At 37.7% G+C, this 19,089-nt stretch overlaps 1 protein-coding gene across 9 annotated transcripts in view; it reads left to right on the top strand.

The window, feature by feature from the left end:
* LOC129744111 (nuclear pore complex protein DDB_G0274915-like) overlaps positions 1-17,602 on the top strand; it is a 161,605-nt gene extending 144,003 nt beyond the window's left edge. For 8 of the 9 annotated variants that reach the window (XM_055736489.1, XM_055736490.1, XM_055736491.1 and 5 more), the window contains 2 exons: positions 1,097-1,375; positions 16,649-17,602. In XM_055736489.1, coding sequence (XP_055592464.1) covers positions 1,097-1,375; positions 16,649-17,101 — 732 coding nt within the window. In that variant the 3' untranslated portion in view covers positions 17,102-17,602. The remainder of the gene's footprint in view (positions 1-1,096; positions 1,376-16,648) is intronic. The other variant, XM_055736494.1, reaches the window with a different exon arrangement.
* The last annotated feature ends 1,487 nt before the right edge of the window (positions 17,603-19,089 follow it).

Below are 19,089 nucleotides of genomic sequence, written 5' to 3' on the forward strand. Positions count from 1 at the left end.
ATGAAATATTTTTCATAATTTAGGCTCTAAGAAAACCCGTTTTTGAAAGAAATCGGCCGACGGGAACCAAAGTTATTGATGAAAAACTGGTTTTTCATGTTTCTCCCGAACAAAATGTCTCGAAATCCCATACAAACTTCAGGCTCGTTGAGCGACCCCTTCCCGTGATCCGATCTGCCCCAAATTTGGCATGAGATCTTGTACTAGGACTAGGATCAATTTCAGCCTGCAGCACATAACATTTCACAGGTTTTGAATTTCCCTTACAAATTTGGGGCAGTCTAATGTACATGTTATTTAAAAACTGGGTGTAGGTTTTAACTAAACGACCCATTTATTATTTTTCCTCTAATCTCCTGTAACTAATACGTACAACTCCCATGGCAACAGGTTCTCGTTCCTAACCCGGTAGTGCGGATAGATCCCTTGCAGTCCTCAAGTCGTCCGGATCTGGTCGCTGCGAACGATGGTAGCAAACAAAATTTCCAACTAATCCAATCAGCCTTTATCGAACCGCAATTGATTCCCCAAATGGAAATTCTGCGTCCCGCTTTTTTGACGGGCGACCCCCAAATGTCGGCAACAGCATCAGCAGCATCCAACCGTACTGATCCTATCATGACGCTTCTCAGTAGACTAATCCTAGGGGAAAGGCCGGCGATTGCCAGTAGACTCACCTCCTTCATCACAAACAACAGTAGCAACTTTAATACGGTAGAACTTGTGCACTGTGATTTCGAAATTTGATCCCTCACACCCACCCACAACTTTCGCGTGTATAAATACTCATTGGATAGAGATGGTGTATCAGATTTGATTGCCATCAGAGCCGAGAGCTTCTATGTCGACCAGTCATTCTTCCATCAAACCGCAAATCATGGAACATCCACACACACCACCGGAAGCTCTTCACCGGAAATCCATCGACAAATGAGCGAAATTCGATTCCCATACAGATTTGTCCTTGGAGATTCCATCGTCATGCCCCATACCCACATGAATCCCACAACCAGTTTCAGCAAATCTCACTAATGCAATACATGTTTTCCCATTTCCCGATAACAAAAAAAAAAAACAACCCAAAAAATCCATCTAGGTTTCTACCGAGTCGACCATCAACCTGGGCAATCGATTCGGCTTCGATAACGAAGATGGTGGTGTCCCAATGGCAATAGCACCGGGAGCTTCGGGACAACGGCCCGGAACCACTACGAGTACGGCGCGGCCCACGACAACTGCGGCTGCGGTCACGGCCAGAATGACGACGACGACGACCACAACCCGACGTCCAGCGCCGGCGATGACCAGGCCTCCACAGACTACTTCGAGCAGGCAAACCACAACCACTGCTCCGAGGACGACGACGACACGTTTTGTAAGTAGACCACTATTCTGGGTGCGAAACTCCATCCTTGGTAGGAAAAAATATACTCCCTTTTTTTTTTTGATAAATTTTGTTTGCTTCTGAACACTACCTTATTTGCCATAGGGGAGAATGAGGATACTTGATCCCTTGGGATACTTGATTCCTTAGCTATATCTCGAAACTGAAATGTCTTACAAAGATCAAATGTTCTAGAAAAATGTGCCAAAATGAGCAAAATAACAATGCTTGTCGTTAAAAAAAATTTAACAAAATAATTGTTTGAGTAATTGATCTTTGTTTGAAAAAATTTCACAAAATGTAACTTGAAGATCTTTTTTCATCACTTTAAAATGTTCCTTACATGGGAAAATTATGAAAAAAATATTTGTTCCAATGTATCAATCGTTCGAGCGTAAAATGAACTTCATAATGCCATATTTTCAAAGCAATGGGAAACTCTCAACTTTTTTCAGAAATAGTTTTCTAAAACGTTGATTATGGGTACAATTGATCCCCTAGATTTGGGTACAATTGATCCCCCTTCCAAACGGCATATTCTTCTTCTGAATTGATCGTTATGATTGCTGATTACGAAATTACTAATATTTATCCAATAACTAATATTTATCAAACATTTGTCTGAAGAAAAGAGCAAAAATAATTAATTTTCTCTTAATTATAAAAAATAGCGCCTTTAAGTATGCAATGATATTAGCGTTGAGAGAAAGTTATAGAATTTTCTTCTTATGTCTGCTATAAATTCTGAAATGAGAACAAACATGACCAAAATAGTCAATTAACATTCTATCTTGGGGTTTTGTTTGATTTCTGTACAAGGATTAGGGCTTCCTGAATAAAAGATCAAGTCTCCTTCAATAGGGGATCAAGTCTCCCCTAACTTCAGAAAAATCGCAATTTTTTTACTCCCACGAAAATGCTTCTTGTTCATCAACGGGTTCAAGTATCGTTCTAATTTTTGGAGCATAGAAACTTGAAGTTACAAGCTGTCAGAAAATGTCAAAGACGGAGAGTTGCTAAATTTTTCCGAAAAGATATGGTGAAAATAAGAAAAGGGGATCAAGTATCCCCACTCTCCCCTACTGATACCACGTGGAAAATAAAATTTGAAATTAAAAATGAAGCCTCAACTTAAGATTTAACAGCAATTTATGCAAATTTAAAAAAAGTTTATTTACAGGGTCCGGCGATTGAACTGCTACATTACTTCAACAGTAATTATTTCGTTGCACACGAAACAGCATCGAACGACCCCTCGTCGCTTTGTCTACATTAAGGCGCAGACACCAGATACCCAGACTGATCAGTGGCGCTTGAATCCATACAACTACAAGTCGCCCAGAATCATACGCCATCTGTCGGGGCATCGTGAAACTACTGTGCTACATCAAGAAAAAAAATTACACTTGATAATTAACAAGCCAAATGAAAACCGTCACGATTGAATCACCTATTAGTATTTGAAATTCTATCTCAAACATTTTCATTATCGTTTTTGTCTTCAATGTTAATTGTTTATTTTAATTTACTGTATCATAATAAGAGATGAATGTTATACAAACAATGACTGTTGATCGATTGAGATGGAAAAAATACAAACGCAACGTTATAGCGGTTCTTAGTTCAGAGCCAATTAATTTTGAGATTCAGTTTCGATTTCAAAATTAATTTATCCGGCTGAGTAACAGTATGAAAATTATAATGTCTGTTATAAATAATTCATTGAGTTCGGAATTGTTTGTCTTAATCTGAAAGGTTGACTGCGACCAAAAAGACAATCTATATATAAATCCTTGAAAAACTTGAATTCTAATTTATCTTAACTGTTTCTTGGCTCGTACCTAGATAGGTTTGAGGAGTGAAATAAGTTATCGACATAGGTATATTGAATAATATTTAAAAGTGATGAATGTATTGATAAGATCTTAAATTCTATTTGCCGCTGGAAGTGTTCGTGATATAATGCTGGTTGTTTCACTAAAACTTATAAATTTTTGGAAAAATAACCTCAGAAACGACCGTGTTTGTCGACCGGGTATTTTTCCCTGCTCAAATGTGCGTGAGAAATGTCAAAAAACAACTGTTTTTGGCATAATTCTGGACTGGACTGGAAATAAAAGCGACCATGTTTTTAGACTTTTTTCCCCTTCTTAATCCGTACACGAGAGCAAGTGCGCGTGAGAAATGTCAATTTAAAAATCTTTTATTCGAAAAAAAAATTGTTGAAAAACTGCACTGAACTTGGAATATTTCAAAATGTAGGTTTCAAATCCATTTCTCTCTGCTTCCGAAATTTTTTCACCTTTGACATTCAACCAAATTCTTTGATTCAAAGTTTTTTTAAAACCATATTTCGAAAGTAATTAGTTTACTAAATGAATCCATTCTTCAAAAAACTATAATTTGAATAAGGTTCATTTTAATGTTCCTTAACCGATGCCTAATAATAAGAAATAATTTCGCTGTAACTAAACTTATATATATCAATTTCAATGCTTTTCCACACCACCAAAACGAATTTTGAATGGTAAAAGAACAGTACTATCTTGATGCAAACGAAAGTCATTTTTATTTTCTTGTCGTTCTATGGAATGTCAAATATCGTATGTATGTGTGAGTGAATTCATTTAATGTTTTGATTTTGATGTGACTAATTCACGTTTGTTTTGTTTTACCCATGGATAGATTCAATTACACGTGCGATATTCAAAAAATGGTTCGAAATCTAACCAAAAAAATAATAATGAAAAAATAACTCAACAACAGAACAGGAAAAGTTAAGCTAAGAATAGCTAAGAATAAACAGACTCGAATAATTGAGATTGTTTGTCAAGAATCATCATTATGTCAACCAACGCACTTTGTTAGAAATTGTACTAAATTTGATGGGAAATGAATCATCTCGAAGCCAAAAATATTTTTTCCACAACTGCCTCTTCCAGTGGGCAGTAAAAGGGCTAGTTTGATATCCAAGTTTAGTTAGATATTTTGAAAAGAAGACAATTTTCAAATATGACTAAATTTTTCATAGATAACTGAAACAGATTGTTCAACAAAATTTTGTAAGAATCTCGTCCATTCAACTGATTTAACAGTTCTAAACAGTAATATAATTTAAAGCCACATTCAATATAATGTAGTTTTGCAATATACAATCAGTGGAATGTTTATACGATGTCATATGTCGTTTTCTCAACAAGTTCTAGATCGTTTTATAACTATTTACAAATAATTGGGTTTGTCACAATATTTTTCTACTAGGGAAAGTTGAACTTACCATTGACGGAGGTTTCGGGGTTAACGAAGTCTTGCAGTTGAAAGTGGTCTTTACAAATGAAGCCAAAGATGTCATAAAATGGCTAATTTTCAACCACAACGCAATAAGGAAGTGGAGCAGAAAATCTCAATTTTTCAGTCAATTTTCATTTCTGTCGAAGTCGATGTAATTCTTTATAAGCTTTATGGTTGAATTCTAACCACATTTGGTTAATGCGCTCCAATTAAAAAAAGGTTGTTTAGTGGTTTTTGGTATATATCGTGTTATATTTTTTTTCTATCAAAAGTAGGTTATCAAAAACGACCGTGTTCATCGCTAGATGTAAAAAAACAAATAGCACAATGCAAAGGTGTGTGTGGTATATCGAGATTTTTCCTTTTGTGTATGTGGCCGTTAGTTTCACGATAACCCGTAGATAGCGCTGCGGAACAAGCGCCAAAATCCGCCTTCAGTGGTCAGTCTGGGTATCTGGTGTCTGCGATTAAGGGTACAAACACAGTGAGCGCGAAGCGAACTGCGAAGCGAAATATTCATTCACCGGATGAATTTCGCAAGTTCGTTTTTGAAGGCCGGCCACAGTGTACGCGAATTGCGAAGCGGTTCAACACTGAAAAAAACCTTCGGAGTTTTGCAAAAATTAATCACTCGTGAAAAAAATCTTTACAAATTAATTTGCAGAATCAAAACTGTGAGCGAGGGATACGTACCGAGCCAAAAAAATTAATCCGCGTTAATTCCTAAAAACCACGTTAATTCCGGAAAACCGTGGAAAAAAACCTTGCGCGTTCTAGGACCGCAGGGATTATGAAAAGGAATCTTAAGGTCATGAATACTCGGTGCCTGGACTTTCTGAGTACGTCGGAGAATAGATTTTTGACACCCAAATCCTATATGGCGGCTTCAGCCTAACACCAAAATGCTTTAAATGACTGAAAATCGCATAAAACAAGCATAATGTGGATATTAGGTGAGAAGAATCAATTAGAAAAAGTCGAAATTTGCAGTCTGACGCTATGAAACGCCATCTTGAAATCCAATACGGTGGAAAACTATGACAAAAATATAACAAAATAATGAAAAAAAATTTACAATATAATAACAACAAAAACTACGAAACGCTGACAAAACTTTTAAAGAAATATAGCAAAGGTGGCAAAAATATTACAACAATTTGATAAAAATATACCAAATCTATGATAAATTTGACATTAAAATGGCAAAGCCTTGACCAAATTTTAAAAAAAATCTTACAAAAATTAATAAAATTGACTAAATAATAACAAAAAATTAACAATAATTCCAAAACTCGAAATAAAAACTTTTACAAATATTTGACAACATTATGGAAAATATGAAAATGGAAATAATAATATGACAAATATAATTACTAATCAAAATTTAAAAATATGACAAAATTTTGCAATAAAATAACATAAATCTGGCGATACTATGACAAAAATCTTACAGATGTAATAAAAATACATGTATAAAAGCTATGAAAAAATATGATAAAAATGTAACAAAACTATGATAAAAAAACAAAATTATGACAAACAGTTGACAAAGGTTGTTATAGTACTGTAAGATTTTTGTCATTTTATTTTAATTTTTTTCATAATTTTGTCATGTTTTCATTTGTCGTATTTTTGTCATAGTTCTGTCAGATTTTTCGTTCATTTGATTGTATGTTTTTTATAGATTTGTCTTTTTTCGTTCGATTATAGTAGTTTTACCAACTTCTCTTCATACTGAAAGTCTTGTCCAGTACAACTGCATTCGATGATTACTCTTGTATTTGAACTCTCGGACATTGGCTCAAACGGGAACTAACTTGCCAACTGAGTTACACATATCACAAGCCCATAGATTTGTATAGATTGTGGCATTTTTTCGTCGTATTTGCGATATATTTTTAATATATTCATCATTATATGTTCGGATTTGTCATTTTTTTTTTAATTTTGTGATTTTTATGTCGTATTTGTCATAATTTTGTCATTTTCCTTACATATATTTGAAAGTATTTTGTTGTATTTTTATCTCATTTTTCATAATTTTGTCGGATTATTGTCATTATTTTTGAAATTTTTTTGTCATATTTTTTTCAGAACTTTGTCATATTCTAGCCCATTTGCCTTATTTCTTATCAGATTTTTGTGATTTTATTGTAAATTTGTTGTTTTTATTTTGTCATTTTTGTTAATTTGTTGTCAAATATTGGTCCTTATATTAGTTCTGTCAGGTCATTTTATTGTCAAATTTTGATTATAATTTTGTCATAATTTTTTTTTCTCATTTGTCATATTTTGCCATTTCTGTGAATTTTTTCTCATATTTTTGTCTAACTTTGTAATATTTGTCATATTTTTGGCATAATTATTTTACCACATTTGGCGTGTTTTATTCAAAGTTTTGTCATTTGTCAATATTTTTTGTCATATTTTTGTCATATTTTTTAATTTTAGTAATGGTTATTTATATTTTCCCACAGTTTTATTGTTATATTTTTGTCAATATTACTTTAGTTTTATAACACTTGTCATATTTTAGTTTATTCATTTCAGTGCTTTTTTGCAGTTTTCTCAAAAATTTTGTCAGTAATGTTTCATCTACTTTTTGATCCCTTTTACTCATTTATTTCTTATATTGTGGATGGACCATACGATTTTCAGTTATATATTGCATTTTGAATTAAGCGGAAACCGCCATCTTTGATTTCAAAATGGCGTTGGACAGCCAAATTCGACGTGATTCGACTTCTACTTATTGAGTACTTTCATCCAATACTCATATTGTGGGAGTTTCATGTGCTTTTCAGTCACTTCCAGCATTTTAAAGTTGAGTGGAAGGAACCATATTGGATTTCAAGATGGCGTCGGATAACAAATTCCAACTTCTATCCGTTCAACCTCTTCACCCTATACACATATTGTGGGGCTTTCATGCCACCGGTCGTTTATTGCCAGTTAGAATTTGTTTCAATTAAAAAAGACTGAAACCGCGAAAATTCGCGCTAAAAAAAACCGTGCATTTTTCATTACCAACATAGAAACGGCAATGATAATTAAATAAATAAACTTTTGAAAAAGATTTTTTGGATAAATCATTTTACGATAAAAAATATCCGAGAGAATATTTTCAGTGTATGTCCGGATGAACAAGATGAATTCGCGCGATTCAGCCGGGTCTTCGCACGAAAATTCGCTTGCACTCTGGCCGGTCGATGTTTTTTTCAACGTGTTTCAATGAGAAGCGGTTTTTCGCGCGAATTGGAAATTCGCTTCGCACTTCGCTTCGCGCTCACTGTGAATTCGACCTAAGTCTTAGCTATCATTGGATGTAAGTGTTACTTTTGTTATCAGGTGTTATCCAGAAAAATGGATCTCGAACAGAAACGTAGCGCTGGGGATGCCTTGTTCCAAGCTGGCAAACGGCAGAAGGACGTAGTTCGTGAGCTGTCCGATATATCTAAGTGTGTGCAGAAGTTTTGTATACCGTACAGTTAAAAGATACCTGGAGACTGGAAGTGCCAAAAACGGTATGGTGGAGGACGCCGACCTACTGTGGTGACACCTGCCATGGCGAAGATCGTCAAGAAGCACCTTAAGAGAAATTCTCGTCGTAGTGGCAATAAATTGGCATCTCAGGATCTCAACATATCGGATCGAAGTCTCCGTCGGATCCTGAAAGATAAACTTCAGACCAAGCCCTACAAGATCCAAAAGGTTCAAGACCTTACGGTGAAGCAGAAACAAGAAGGGGTAAAAAGAGCGAAGGCGCTGCTGAAGAGGGCCGCGGAAGGAAGTTTGAAGAATTTCGTGTTTACCGACGAGAAACTCCAACACTGCAGTTCGTGAATAAGCAGAACCACTGAGTTTGGTTGCCAGACAGATCACGAAGCCATGCCGACTTGCTGACGGCCACCCGGCGACAAAAATCAGCATCGGTGATGGGAACAAGTTCTAAAGAATGTCGTCGAACAGTGGGCACGTCGGCATTTTTGTTCCAGGGATTGGATTTTCCAACAAGAATCGGTGCCGACTCACAAAGCGAAGAAAACCAAACTTTGGGTTGCGCAACATTTTCCAGGGTTTATTTCGAGCTCCGAGTGGCCCTATGGATTTCGCTGTTTGGAGTATGTTGGAGGCCGAAGTCTGCTCTAAGAAACATGAAGGTGTGGAGGTCCTGGTCCTGGGATCTCGTGGCAGCCTGGGATAAAATAAGAAGAACAGAACACCTGCGGGCCTCATACGATGCGTTCCTTGACCGTCTGCGTCGAGTGGTTAAACTCAAGGGCGAACAAGTCTAACTTTACCAGTGAATTTTGAAAAAGCAACTTGTTTTCAAGAGAAATTGAATGAATTTGAAATAAAAAGTTGTTGTTTTTATCAATTTATATGTTTATTGCAATAGAGCACTTCAATTCCCGGAACCTGTATATCGCTTAGCTATAAAGATCGGCGGAATAGATCCAGGTATGTGTGCTTTCGCTGAAGATGGGAAGGTTGTCTCTTTATACTATTCTGGCGGTGAATGCAAGGAGCAGCGTGGATACTTCTACGGATTTTGAGCACATCTAAGGATCTACGGATCGATGCTTGAAATCTACGGATTTTGTATGGATTATAGGAAAAAGTGTAGGATTTCAACGAATTAACGAAAATTTAAACTGACAACCGAAAAAAGGTCATCAAGTTCCATTGTGCCAAAACCGGTACATTTTTCTACGGATTTGGGTGGTTTGCCAACTGGCAACTCTGGCCAGGAGCCCTATCTAGAATGCCACAATAGCATTATTCGGCACCAACTCCCTCACAAATACACCAAGAGATCACCGTATCAAACGCAATCACAGATCAACTACGTTTTGTAAGACAGCCGACACTTCTCGAACATCGACGTCAGATCCTGTCGAGGTATCAACATCGAGTCAGACCACTATCTGATGATGGTGGAAATGTGAACAACATACGAAAACGAGGCCCGCTTTTGTTTGTCGAACAATAGACGCAACCTGAGATCGCAACAGACTACGCGCAATCGCTCGAGGCACCGCTGCCGGCAGAGGGTGAGTTTGACGAAGCTCGTCTCGAGGGCGGTTGGGATACCATCAAGACAGCCATCGACAGCGTTGCGGAGAACGTCACCGGGCATGTGGAACGAACTCGACGGAACGACTGCTTCGACGAAGAGTGTATGAGAGTGATGGACGTACAAAGTTTTGAGACAAAATAAAATGGTGGCAATTCGTCTGTTGTCTGTCTGCCGGTCTATTACTTTGTAGGAACAAGGCGATATATCACAAAGGTACTGCAGATGATGTAGAGCAACACTCCTCTTTAATCATCGCCAGGTGTTCCAGCTCCGGGGTCCTTCGTTACCAGACCCATCGATCTAGCAAACTTCAGGTTCTTGACCGATCCCAAAGGTTGTGTCAGCGCGTCTAAAATCATTTCTTCGGTACACAGGTATTCCAAGCGGATTCGACCCATCTCTCATAAGTCCTTCACGAACATCTGCTTCGTCTCAATATGTTTAGAACGCTTGGCAACTCTCTTGGTAAGTACGTGTGGGGTCGGATGCAGCCGCGGCCGACATAAAAGGATTTCCGACACAAAAGGACACAAAAGGAAAGCAGCTTCACCCAAGGTGAAAATGTATCCCGACGTAGATTTCCGGGTTCGTTGATCCTCAGACCAATCCGCGTCCGTATACTCTCGTAAGTTCATATCGGCACCAGTAAACTTCAAAGTCCAATATTAATAGTACCGCGTAAGTATCGAACAACTCGCTTAGCGGCGATCCAATGCTGCTATGTCCGTTCTAGCATTAACAGACACGTAGAGCAACGATCCTGCAAGACTGCGATAGTCGATGTTATTCGGCAATTTCGGACTCTCTACATCTTCGCGTGCGTATCCTCGCGAGGGTTTACGCGGCATTGGCCTCCTCCAATCCGAACTGCTCGGATGAAACCTTTCAAACGACCATCTACACGGCTACCATCTAGGGCCAGGAAGTTTTTCAGTTCACCTAAACCTGTGGTTCCAAACTACTTGCGGATCTCTTCATTGATGTATCGATCTCGGCCTCATCTTCACCTCCAATTACAACATCATCAACATAAATAATAATGTAAACTTTCTTACCATTTCGGTCAGCTAAATAAAGGCAAGGATCAGCTGAACTTGGAGTAAATCCCATCTGCTGCAGAACATCATTATTGCGCAAGTTCCAGTATCTCGCTGCTTGCTGAAGGCATGCTCTGCACGCTCTTGTTCATCCGACATACTTATTCTTCCTTACCAGGTTCTGCATACCCGGGAGGTTACCGCATGAAAATCTCCTCTGGCAATTGACCGTTTAAATAGGCGGTTTATACATCAATGTGCTTCAGTACCGTTTTACGATGACTGGCTACAGCTAGCAAGGCGCAAAACTTTTTTTGGGTTGCTACTGGAGCGTGCGCTTCCTCCAAATCTACTCCTGGTCGCTGAGTGTAACCTTGGACTACCAATCGTGCCTTCCACCTGAAAGGTCGCTCGATCACGAATATCCAACTATTTCCTATCACTTTCTTGCAATTTGAGAGTGTGACAAGATCCCATGTTTTCTGTTTACGATGTGACTCAAGCTCTTCGGTCATCGCTTCGAACCACTCCTTGTGAAATTCACAGCTTGGCCGTTCGTTATGAATTCTCCTCCTGAATCGAATATCGTTGGTTTCTTTGATAATTTGGGAAGGCGGCCGACCTTTGTTCGCCCGTCCCGAACGTCGCATGTACTCATCCTCGTTGAAGCCTTCGAAATCCTCTTCATGCTCGTTTGCAAACTCGAACTCTAATTCTTCAGGAACGACGTCGTCTTCAGATTCTTCTGGCGGTTCTTCAAACTCAGCTGCACCACTGTCACTTCGACTGATCACTATTTCACTCGCCTGGTTTTGATCGGATTCACACTTTTGTTTCATTATCTGCCAAGTGTGCTCTCGACCACAAAATTTTTCAAGAAACTTGGCATTCGGCCCACAGTCACGATATTCGTTTACGGATCGATAAAGCGATAAGCTTTCTGTCCAACGATCGATCTGTCCATACCCGACCGAAACCAGAGGTACAGTTTTGCCTCGACGTCTCTACTCATCCAGAAGACGCCCCTTCACAAAGGCTAACTTAAACTCTTCTTTTGAGCGCGATTCCAATGACATTATGAGCGAGCTCACGAAAATGTTCTCTCAAATCCTCACTGACGGCCGCGAGACGATTGCTCAGTACGCGTTGTCAACCGAAGTGAGATGAGTTCACGAATCAAAAATACTGTCCTGGTCATCGATTTCCTTTCGTGGTATTGGTGTAATGCATCCTTCGATTGCCTTCGATGATGTCTTCCCCATTTTGTCTAGAAATCTTCCAACGACAATCCGATAATCGATTGTCGTTGGAAGATTCGACCGATGGCTCCTTCGATCGTTTCTTTTTTTTCAGCAAAAGATAGATTTAAACTTCCAGAGGCCTGTTATTTATTTTTTTTTTGTTTCGATCACAGTCGTTTTACCATCTTTATGGCATTCGCGACTTTATCAACGTTGCAGTTGGCGGATCGTTATTGAAAAACTTATCCGGTACAACTGCGTTCGATGTTTACTCTTGGGCTCGAACTCGCGGACATCGGCTCAGAAGACAACAGACTTGCCAACTGAGCTATATCACAAGCCCGAGAGGCCTGTTATGAACCCCTAATTTCTCGATCGGAAGACGGTCTGCCATTTCGGTCTTCGGTCAAATTTTTACAAGGTTGACGTCGGACTTTTACTTCCGAAAAATTCAATTTTCGCGGATTGAAACAACTTTTTGATGCCACTAACAACTGGGCCCATAACCTGTTGGCATTGTAAAAGCTGAGGAAAAGGAATTTCGACCGAAATATAACTAAAAACGACCGATTATAGCGTAATGAAAAAAAAACTTCATATTTTCACGTCTAATCGTACAAAGGTTTGGAGACAAAAGGTTATGGCGGGATGTCGCCTGTCGATGACCGGTTTGCCGGTCTGTCAGTTTGTAGGAACAAGGCGATAAATTACAAAGGTACAGCAGATAAATTAGAGCCACAAAAACTTTCCAATCAGTACAAATAAATACAGCTAACCGCTATCAATCCTAAGCGCTTCTAGTTTTTCTTATTATTGCGATCAAACATCTGATACGAAACTCAGCAGCTTTTGAAGTCCAGCTATCAGTACGCGTGGGTACAAACCTTATATGTAAGACCATGCCGACCTCGAAACCATAATCTTCCTAAGCTGCTCAGGGCTCTGGGCTTGAGATACTCCCTGTATGATATGTATCTTCGATGTAGACTTCTATTTCCTGGACGATAAAATGCCCTGTGATTTTTGTTGTAACGGATAGGGCAACGGAATCCGGATCGGTTAGCAAGGGAATAAAGAGAGCACTGGTATAATTTAATTAACTTTATTATACTTTTGAAACTAGGACACGTTTAATGCGTCTAACTTTTCTCTTCCCTTTTCGGCTAATGACGAAACCACAGGGTGGTTCAGAATACCTTCTTCTGGTGTAGTTCGGTTCTGCCAGTCTTGTGGATGGATATGACAGTGGCCTTACCTATCCACTGCTCATCTACTACTTCCGGATGATTCTCTATTAGGTTCGGAAAAGGCACGACACCGCATTTCTTTTCGCCTCCCTTTAGTTCCCTGGAAAATTCAGAAGATGCGTGACAAAACCCCACAAATCGAGCTGCCTCTGATTCGATATCATGGTGTATTGAACTAGTTTTTGGAAGTCATGTGAAGACCGTGCGACATCGAATCCAAACGCGCAATTTTGTACCTCAAGGCGATGATCGACGACAGGCTCATTTAAAAAGCCTAGTACGCGTGCAAGAGAGCGCCAACGATTATGGCCGAACTCCTCGGCAATCCGGAGCAGCAGAAGGAGGGTGTCATAGAGCGTGAACTCGTCAATCTTGCGGTACGGTGTGGTGGCCTGGAGATCGGCCCTGGGAAGATTGTGTACAGTTCTTCTGCGTAGTGGATGTCGTGAGTGCGTCACGTTCTTGTGTAGGATAACCCATCGTCGGGTAGTATCTGAGTAGGGCCGCTGCATACGAGGGAAGCTACGGGGATGAGCTGCTTTTGACTGACACATGACAGATGTTGAAACTCGAATCCTGGTGATAAGAAGTCTGACGATAGAGGAGATGTCAGGCCTCTAGTAGCCAAGAGGAGAGGTTTTGTATGCTCAAACCCGAGTCATAATACGGAGAGGTTGTAACCGTTCGTTACCCATCTAAAATGTGTCTTCGACACATTGAAAAATTATGACCTCAATCCTCTTAGAAATGTCAAAGCCAACGACACTCAAGGGCTCTCAGGGATTCCTTCCTTTATTCCAAATTCCCAGACCAAGTTCTCAGCCACTTCTCTCTAATCCGGTCAGAAGAAAGCTATCGAAACACCTCACATCTGACTGATTTACCACTCTGCATGGTTTTGCGAAGGACGCCTCGACTGGTAACCTCAAACTGCTGATCGTGGGCTCACCCGGGACGCCGGACAAGAGCCTATGATAACTTAAATGGGACCGAAAATATCCGCCCCATTTCCCGGATTCAACGGAAGGCCTAAAAGTGTATACTCCGGCCAAGTTTACTAATCTAATCGCAAATATGAGAAATGTCAGTGACGTCGTTAGGGACCATCAACGTAAATAAACCCCAATAATGTAAAATTAACTCTGCTAGGATTTCTGTTTTTGTAGATAATTTTAATCCCTTTACATCATATCTGTCTGTGGTTGCGTTTGTGACCGAAAGCGCCCTCCCACACTTTTCATTCCAAATCGATCCCTTGCAGATTCTTTAACAGTTTGATGTTTAAAAGTCTGACCCGGTTGGCAACATGCAAGGTACCACTTGCTATGTGGCGCTGGTTATGTATCCCGCATCGTGGGCATCCCTATTTCAGTTCCTCCAAATAAATTATTCGAAATACTTGCTAACCATTCCATATACGAAACTGAGTTCCACCCATTCCACTCACAAATCTGAAATCATAGACAAATCACCCATCCGCTGAGCAACCGCGAGTTACAAGGTCAGAGCTCTAGTCGCAAAATGAGAGTTCAGACCTAGAGATGATAACAGGAGGAAGGAGATAGAAGCCACTGACTTTTGAATCCCTCATTTTGGTAGTTCCCAATTGCATGTTTATGCCTACCTTAGCCGGTGACTATACGAAGTAGTAGAAGGCACAGTCACTAACGGTAACCTCCGATCTTGATCCTCTCCGTACGGTACAGTATCCACCCGCCAATCGACGACCTTGAGACTAGCTGGATCGACACCGGTTACCACCGGATGGAGTTCAACACAGGCTACGGGTATATTTGATCGTGTGCCAGTTGAACATCGCGTGCTCCGCTAAACTTAGAGTGCGGGATCCTGGTTATTGCGTTCCAAAGGTTGAGAGTTCACCTTCGTTCCAGCGTTGCCTGATAGCTTAAGAGACTCGGGCTAAAGCGATTGGTAGGATGAACTTCTTCCTTCCTACTTTTGTACCTTCCACGGGAGCTTCCAATACATCGCCGTGAGAACGATAGGAGTATTAATGCTTATACAAAGATGGAGTTCAAAAAGATTCAAGCATGAAATTTAGGGTCCTGCGAACATGATGGGGAATTAGAATCGTGATTATGGTGACTGACATAGCTCGGGTACGGCCTATAGTGGTTAGCTGGATGTCTCTGTACGGCCCACGTCTTAGGTATTTACTTGTTAAAGGTTTTCGGAGCACTGGTTTTTTCGCGAGTGCTAAGTGTAATTGTCACTTGCAGCTGCACTCTAAACGCAATGATGATCAAGATGACGAGATAGAATAGCCGTTGACTCGTCGCAGTGTCCTAAAGTCGTGACGTCCACCCTTTTTGCACAATCGGCAATCCATCAACGTTACTGATAGCAGTCATCTGTTGTTAAGCTCCAGAATTTCCGAGACAGTTGATGTTGAAGTGTAGTGTGGCTTGGCGAAGTTGAAGCAGGAATATCACTTATTTACGTCAGACATAAAGCACTCTCTTTGCACATAAGTTGAAAACGAGTGTTTACGCGATCAAAGATCTAATGGAACTGACAGATAGCCTACCCATTGGTACCACTGTACTGTATCACAAGCCCTAGGGATATGTGTGTTAACCTTGAGTCATTATGAGGTGAGGCTAGATCTCACGTCGTATGGAAGAGGAATATTAGTGCGTTAATCTCGTATCATGACGAGAACAAGTTGGATCTTGAATTTGAGGATCATTGAAGCATAGTGTCAAATCAGTTTGGGGTGGGAACCAATGTTAGAGGTCCCAGTTGGACCCAGGAATACGAGGATTTACTGGATTCACTGCCTGAGTTACAAACTATCATAAAATCATTGAAGGTATTATAACTTGTTGTTCAAATATTGCATTTTTATTTCAAATAAATTATCAATTAATTTGAATCTAATTCAGTGAAAAATGAACTACTGTTGAGAAGAAAAGTAAAGGATAGCTAACAAATATTGAAATTAGTACAAGCCGTTTGGAGTGAGTTGTTATTCAATTCTATAATATTCCATACAAAGCCTTAAGTGGCCCAAAATCTAAATATTAATATTTTAAAGTAGTTCATAACAGAAAAGACCCAATACATATTTATTTTCTAATCGATTGACAATATTGATAGTTGATTTGGCTTTTTTTATCGAAACTCATTGTAGTTATCTACGTGGTATCAGGACGGCTTCTAAATTCTCAACACTGACTCGATTGGCACAAACACAATTGGCACCAACACGATCTTTTGTTTTTTTTCTCTTTCTTTTTTCCTTCGAACGCTTCCTTTTCCTGTTCCCAAAACTTCCGCTTTTCCACCCATCATTCATCCACGCACCCAAAAACAAACACGGAAAACACCAAAAACAACCCCAACAGATTCCACAGCCTCAGCTGGCTCCACAAGTACCATCGGTTCCGGTGGCACTTCCCCCAGGAACGGGTCAGCAATTCCCCCAATTCAGACCGGAACCGGCCATTCCGGTTCTGGATGTAGTGATTGTTGAACAGCAGCAACCGCAATTCCTAGCACCGGCACCGGCACCGGCACGTCAACCGATTCTTCAACAGCCAGCACAACAACAGCCGCAATTCGAAACAAACACCCCGAATAATCTGATCGATAACTTTTTCATTCCTCCCGGGCAGGGCGTCGGACCGATTGGCGGCGGAAACGGAAACCGGAGCCCGATCGTCGGGCTGTTCAATCAGCTGGGGAATAAGCTGGCCACCACGGCCGACGTTATCGCCGGAATGTTCCGCAAGACGGTGGACGTGATTGTGACCTCGCATCTGCAGGCCCACCAGAGGGCCATGAGGAGCTTCAACTGATCCGGCAAATCAAATTTTGGATAACACCCTCGATCCCGATTTCACCATCCATCCATGAGGAAGAATAAAAAAAACCTGCCGTTTTAGGCATTCCTAGGAAGCAGCGCTTGCCGAATATTTTAAAGTATTTTAAACTGAAAGAGTGAAAAAAAAACCGAAGGGAAAAGATTACCATTTGAAGTATTAGGGAAGTGATCCGATAACGGTCGCATTTTATTGAAACTCCTCGACGAAAGATTGGCAGTTAGGCAATGTTGAAAAAATACAAAAGGTCGCTCAAAAACTGAGAACGGTGATATTAAGACATGCAAACTTTATGGTAAGATTTTTTTGTATTGAGAAGAAAGTACTTAGGTCGTTATTTTAATTTTATGGATGAAGAAAGAAGAAGATAACAAAAAAGATCAAAATTAAGCTTACGGTTGAGAAACTCAACCTTACAGGGTGATTTGAAAATGCAGCAGCTTATATACGTAGTTAAATACAAAATAATATAATGAATATTCAAGTGTCATAAATTATGCCGAAATCCAAATAAAAAAAAACAATAAAAATTACAAAAATGACAAAAATAAAAGAAGTGACAAAAATTACAAAAATAAAAAATATTACAAAAATTACAAAAATGGAAAAAAAATGACAAAAATAACAAAAATTACAAACATTCCAAAAATAACAAAAAATACAAAAATGACAAAAATTACAAAAATTACAAAAATTACAAAAATTACAAAAATTACAAAAATTACAAAAAATACAAAAATTACAAAAATTACAAAAATTACAAAAATTACAAAAATGACAAAAATTACAAAAATTACAAAAATTACAAATATTACAAAAATTACAATAATTACAAAAATAAAAGAAGTGACAAAAATTACAAAAATTACAAAAATGACAAAAATGACAAAAATGACGAATATTACAAAAATTACAAAAATGACAAAAATGACAAAAATTACAAAAATTACAAAAATTACAAAAATTACAAAAATTACAAAAATTACAAAAATTACAAAAATTACAAAAATTACAAAAATGACAAAAATTACAAAAATTACAAAAATGACAAAAATTACAAAAATTAAAAAATTACAAAAATTACAAAAATTACAAAAATTACAAAAATTACAAAAATTACAAAAATTACAAAAATTACAAAAATTACAAAAATTACAAAAATTACAAAAATTACAAAAATTACAAAAATTACAAAAATTACAAAAATTACAAAAATTACAAAAATTACAAAAATTACAAAAATTACAAAAATTACAAAAATTACAAAAATTACAAAAATTACAAAAATTACAAAAATTACAAAAATTACAAAAATTACAAAAATTACAAAAAATACAAAAATTACAAAAATTACAAAAATTACAAAAATTATAAAAATTACAAAAATTACAAAAATTACAAAAAAAACAAAAATTATAAAAATTACAAAAATTACAAAAATTACAAAAATTACAAAAATTACAAAAATTACAAAAATTACAAAAATTACAAAAATTACAAAAATTACAAAAATTACAAAAATTACAAAAATTACAAAAATTACAAAAATTACAAAAATTACAAAAATTACAAAAATTACAAAAATTACAAAAATTACAAAAATTACAAAAATTACAAAAATTACAAAAATTACAAAAATTACAAAAATTAGATAAATGACAAAAATTTCAAAAATTACAAAAATTACAAAAATGACAAAAAATACAAAAATTACAAAAATTACAAAAATTACAAAAATTACAAAAATTACAAAAATTACAAAAATTAAAAAATTACAAAAATAACAAAAATTACAAAAATTACAAAAATTACAAAAATTACAAAAATTACAAAAATTACAAAAATTACAAAAATTACAAAAATTACAAAAATTACAAAAATTACAAAAATTACAAAAATTACAAAAATTACAAAAATTACAAAAATTACAAAAATTACAAAAATTACAAAAATTACAAAAATTA

This window comes from Uranotaenia lowii, chromosome 2 (genome assembly GCF_029784155.1).
Source record: "Uranotaenia lowii strain MFRU-FL chromosome 2, ASM2978415v1, whole genome shotgun sequence".
NCBI classification, from domain to species: Eukaryota; Metazoa; Arthropoda; class Insecta; order Diptera; family Culicidae; genus Uranotaenia; species Uranotaenia lowii.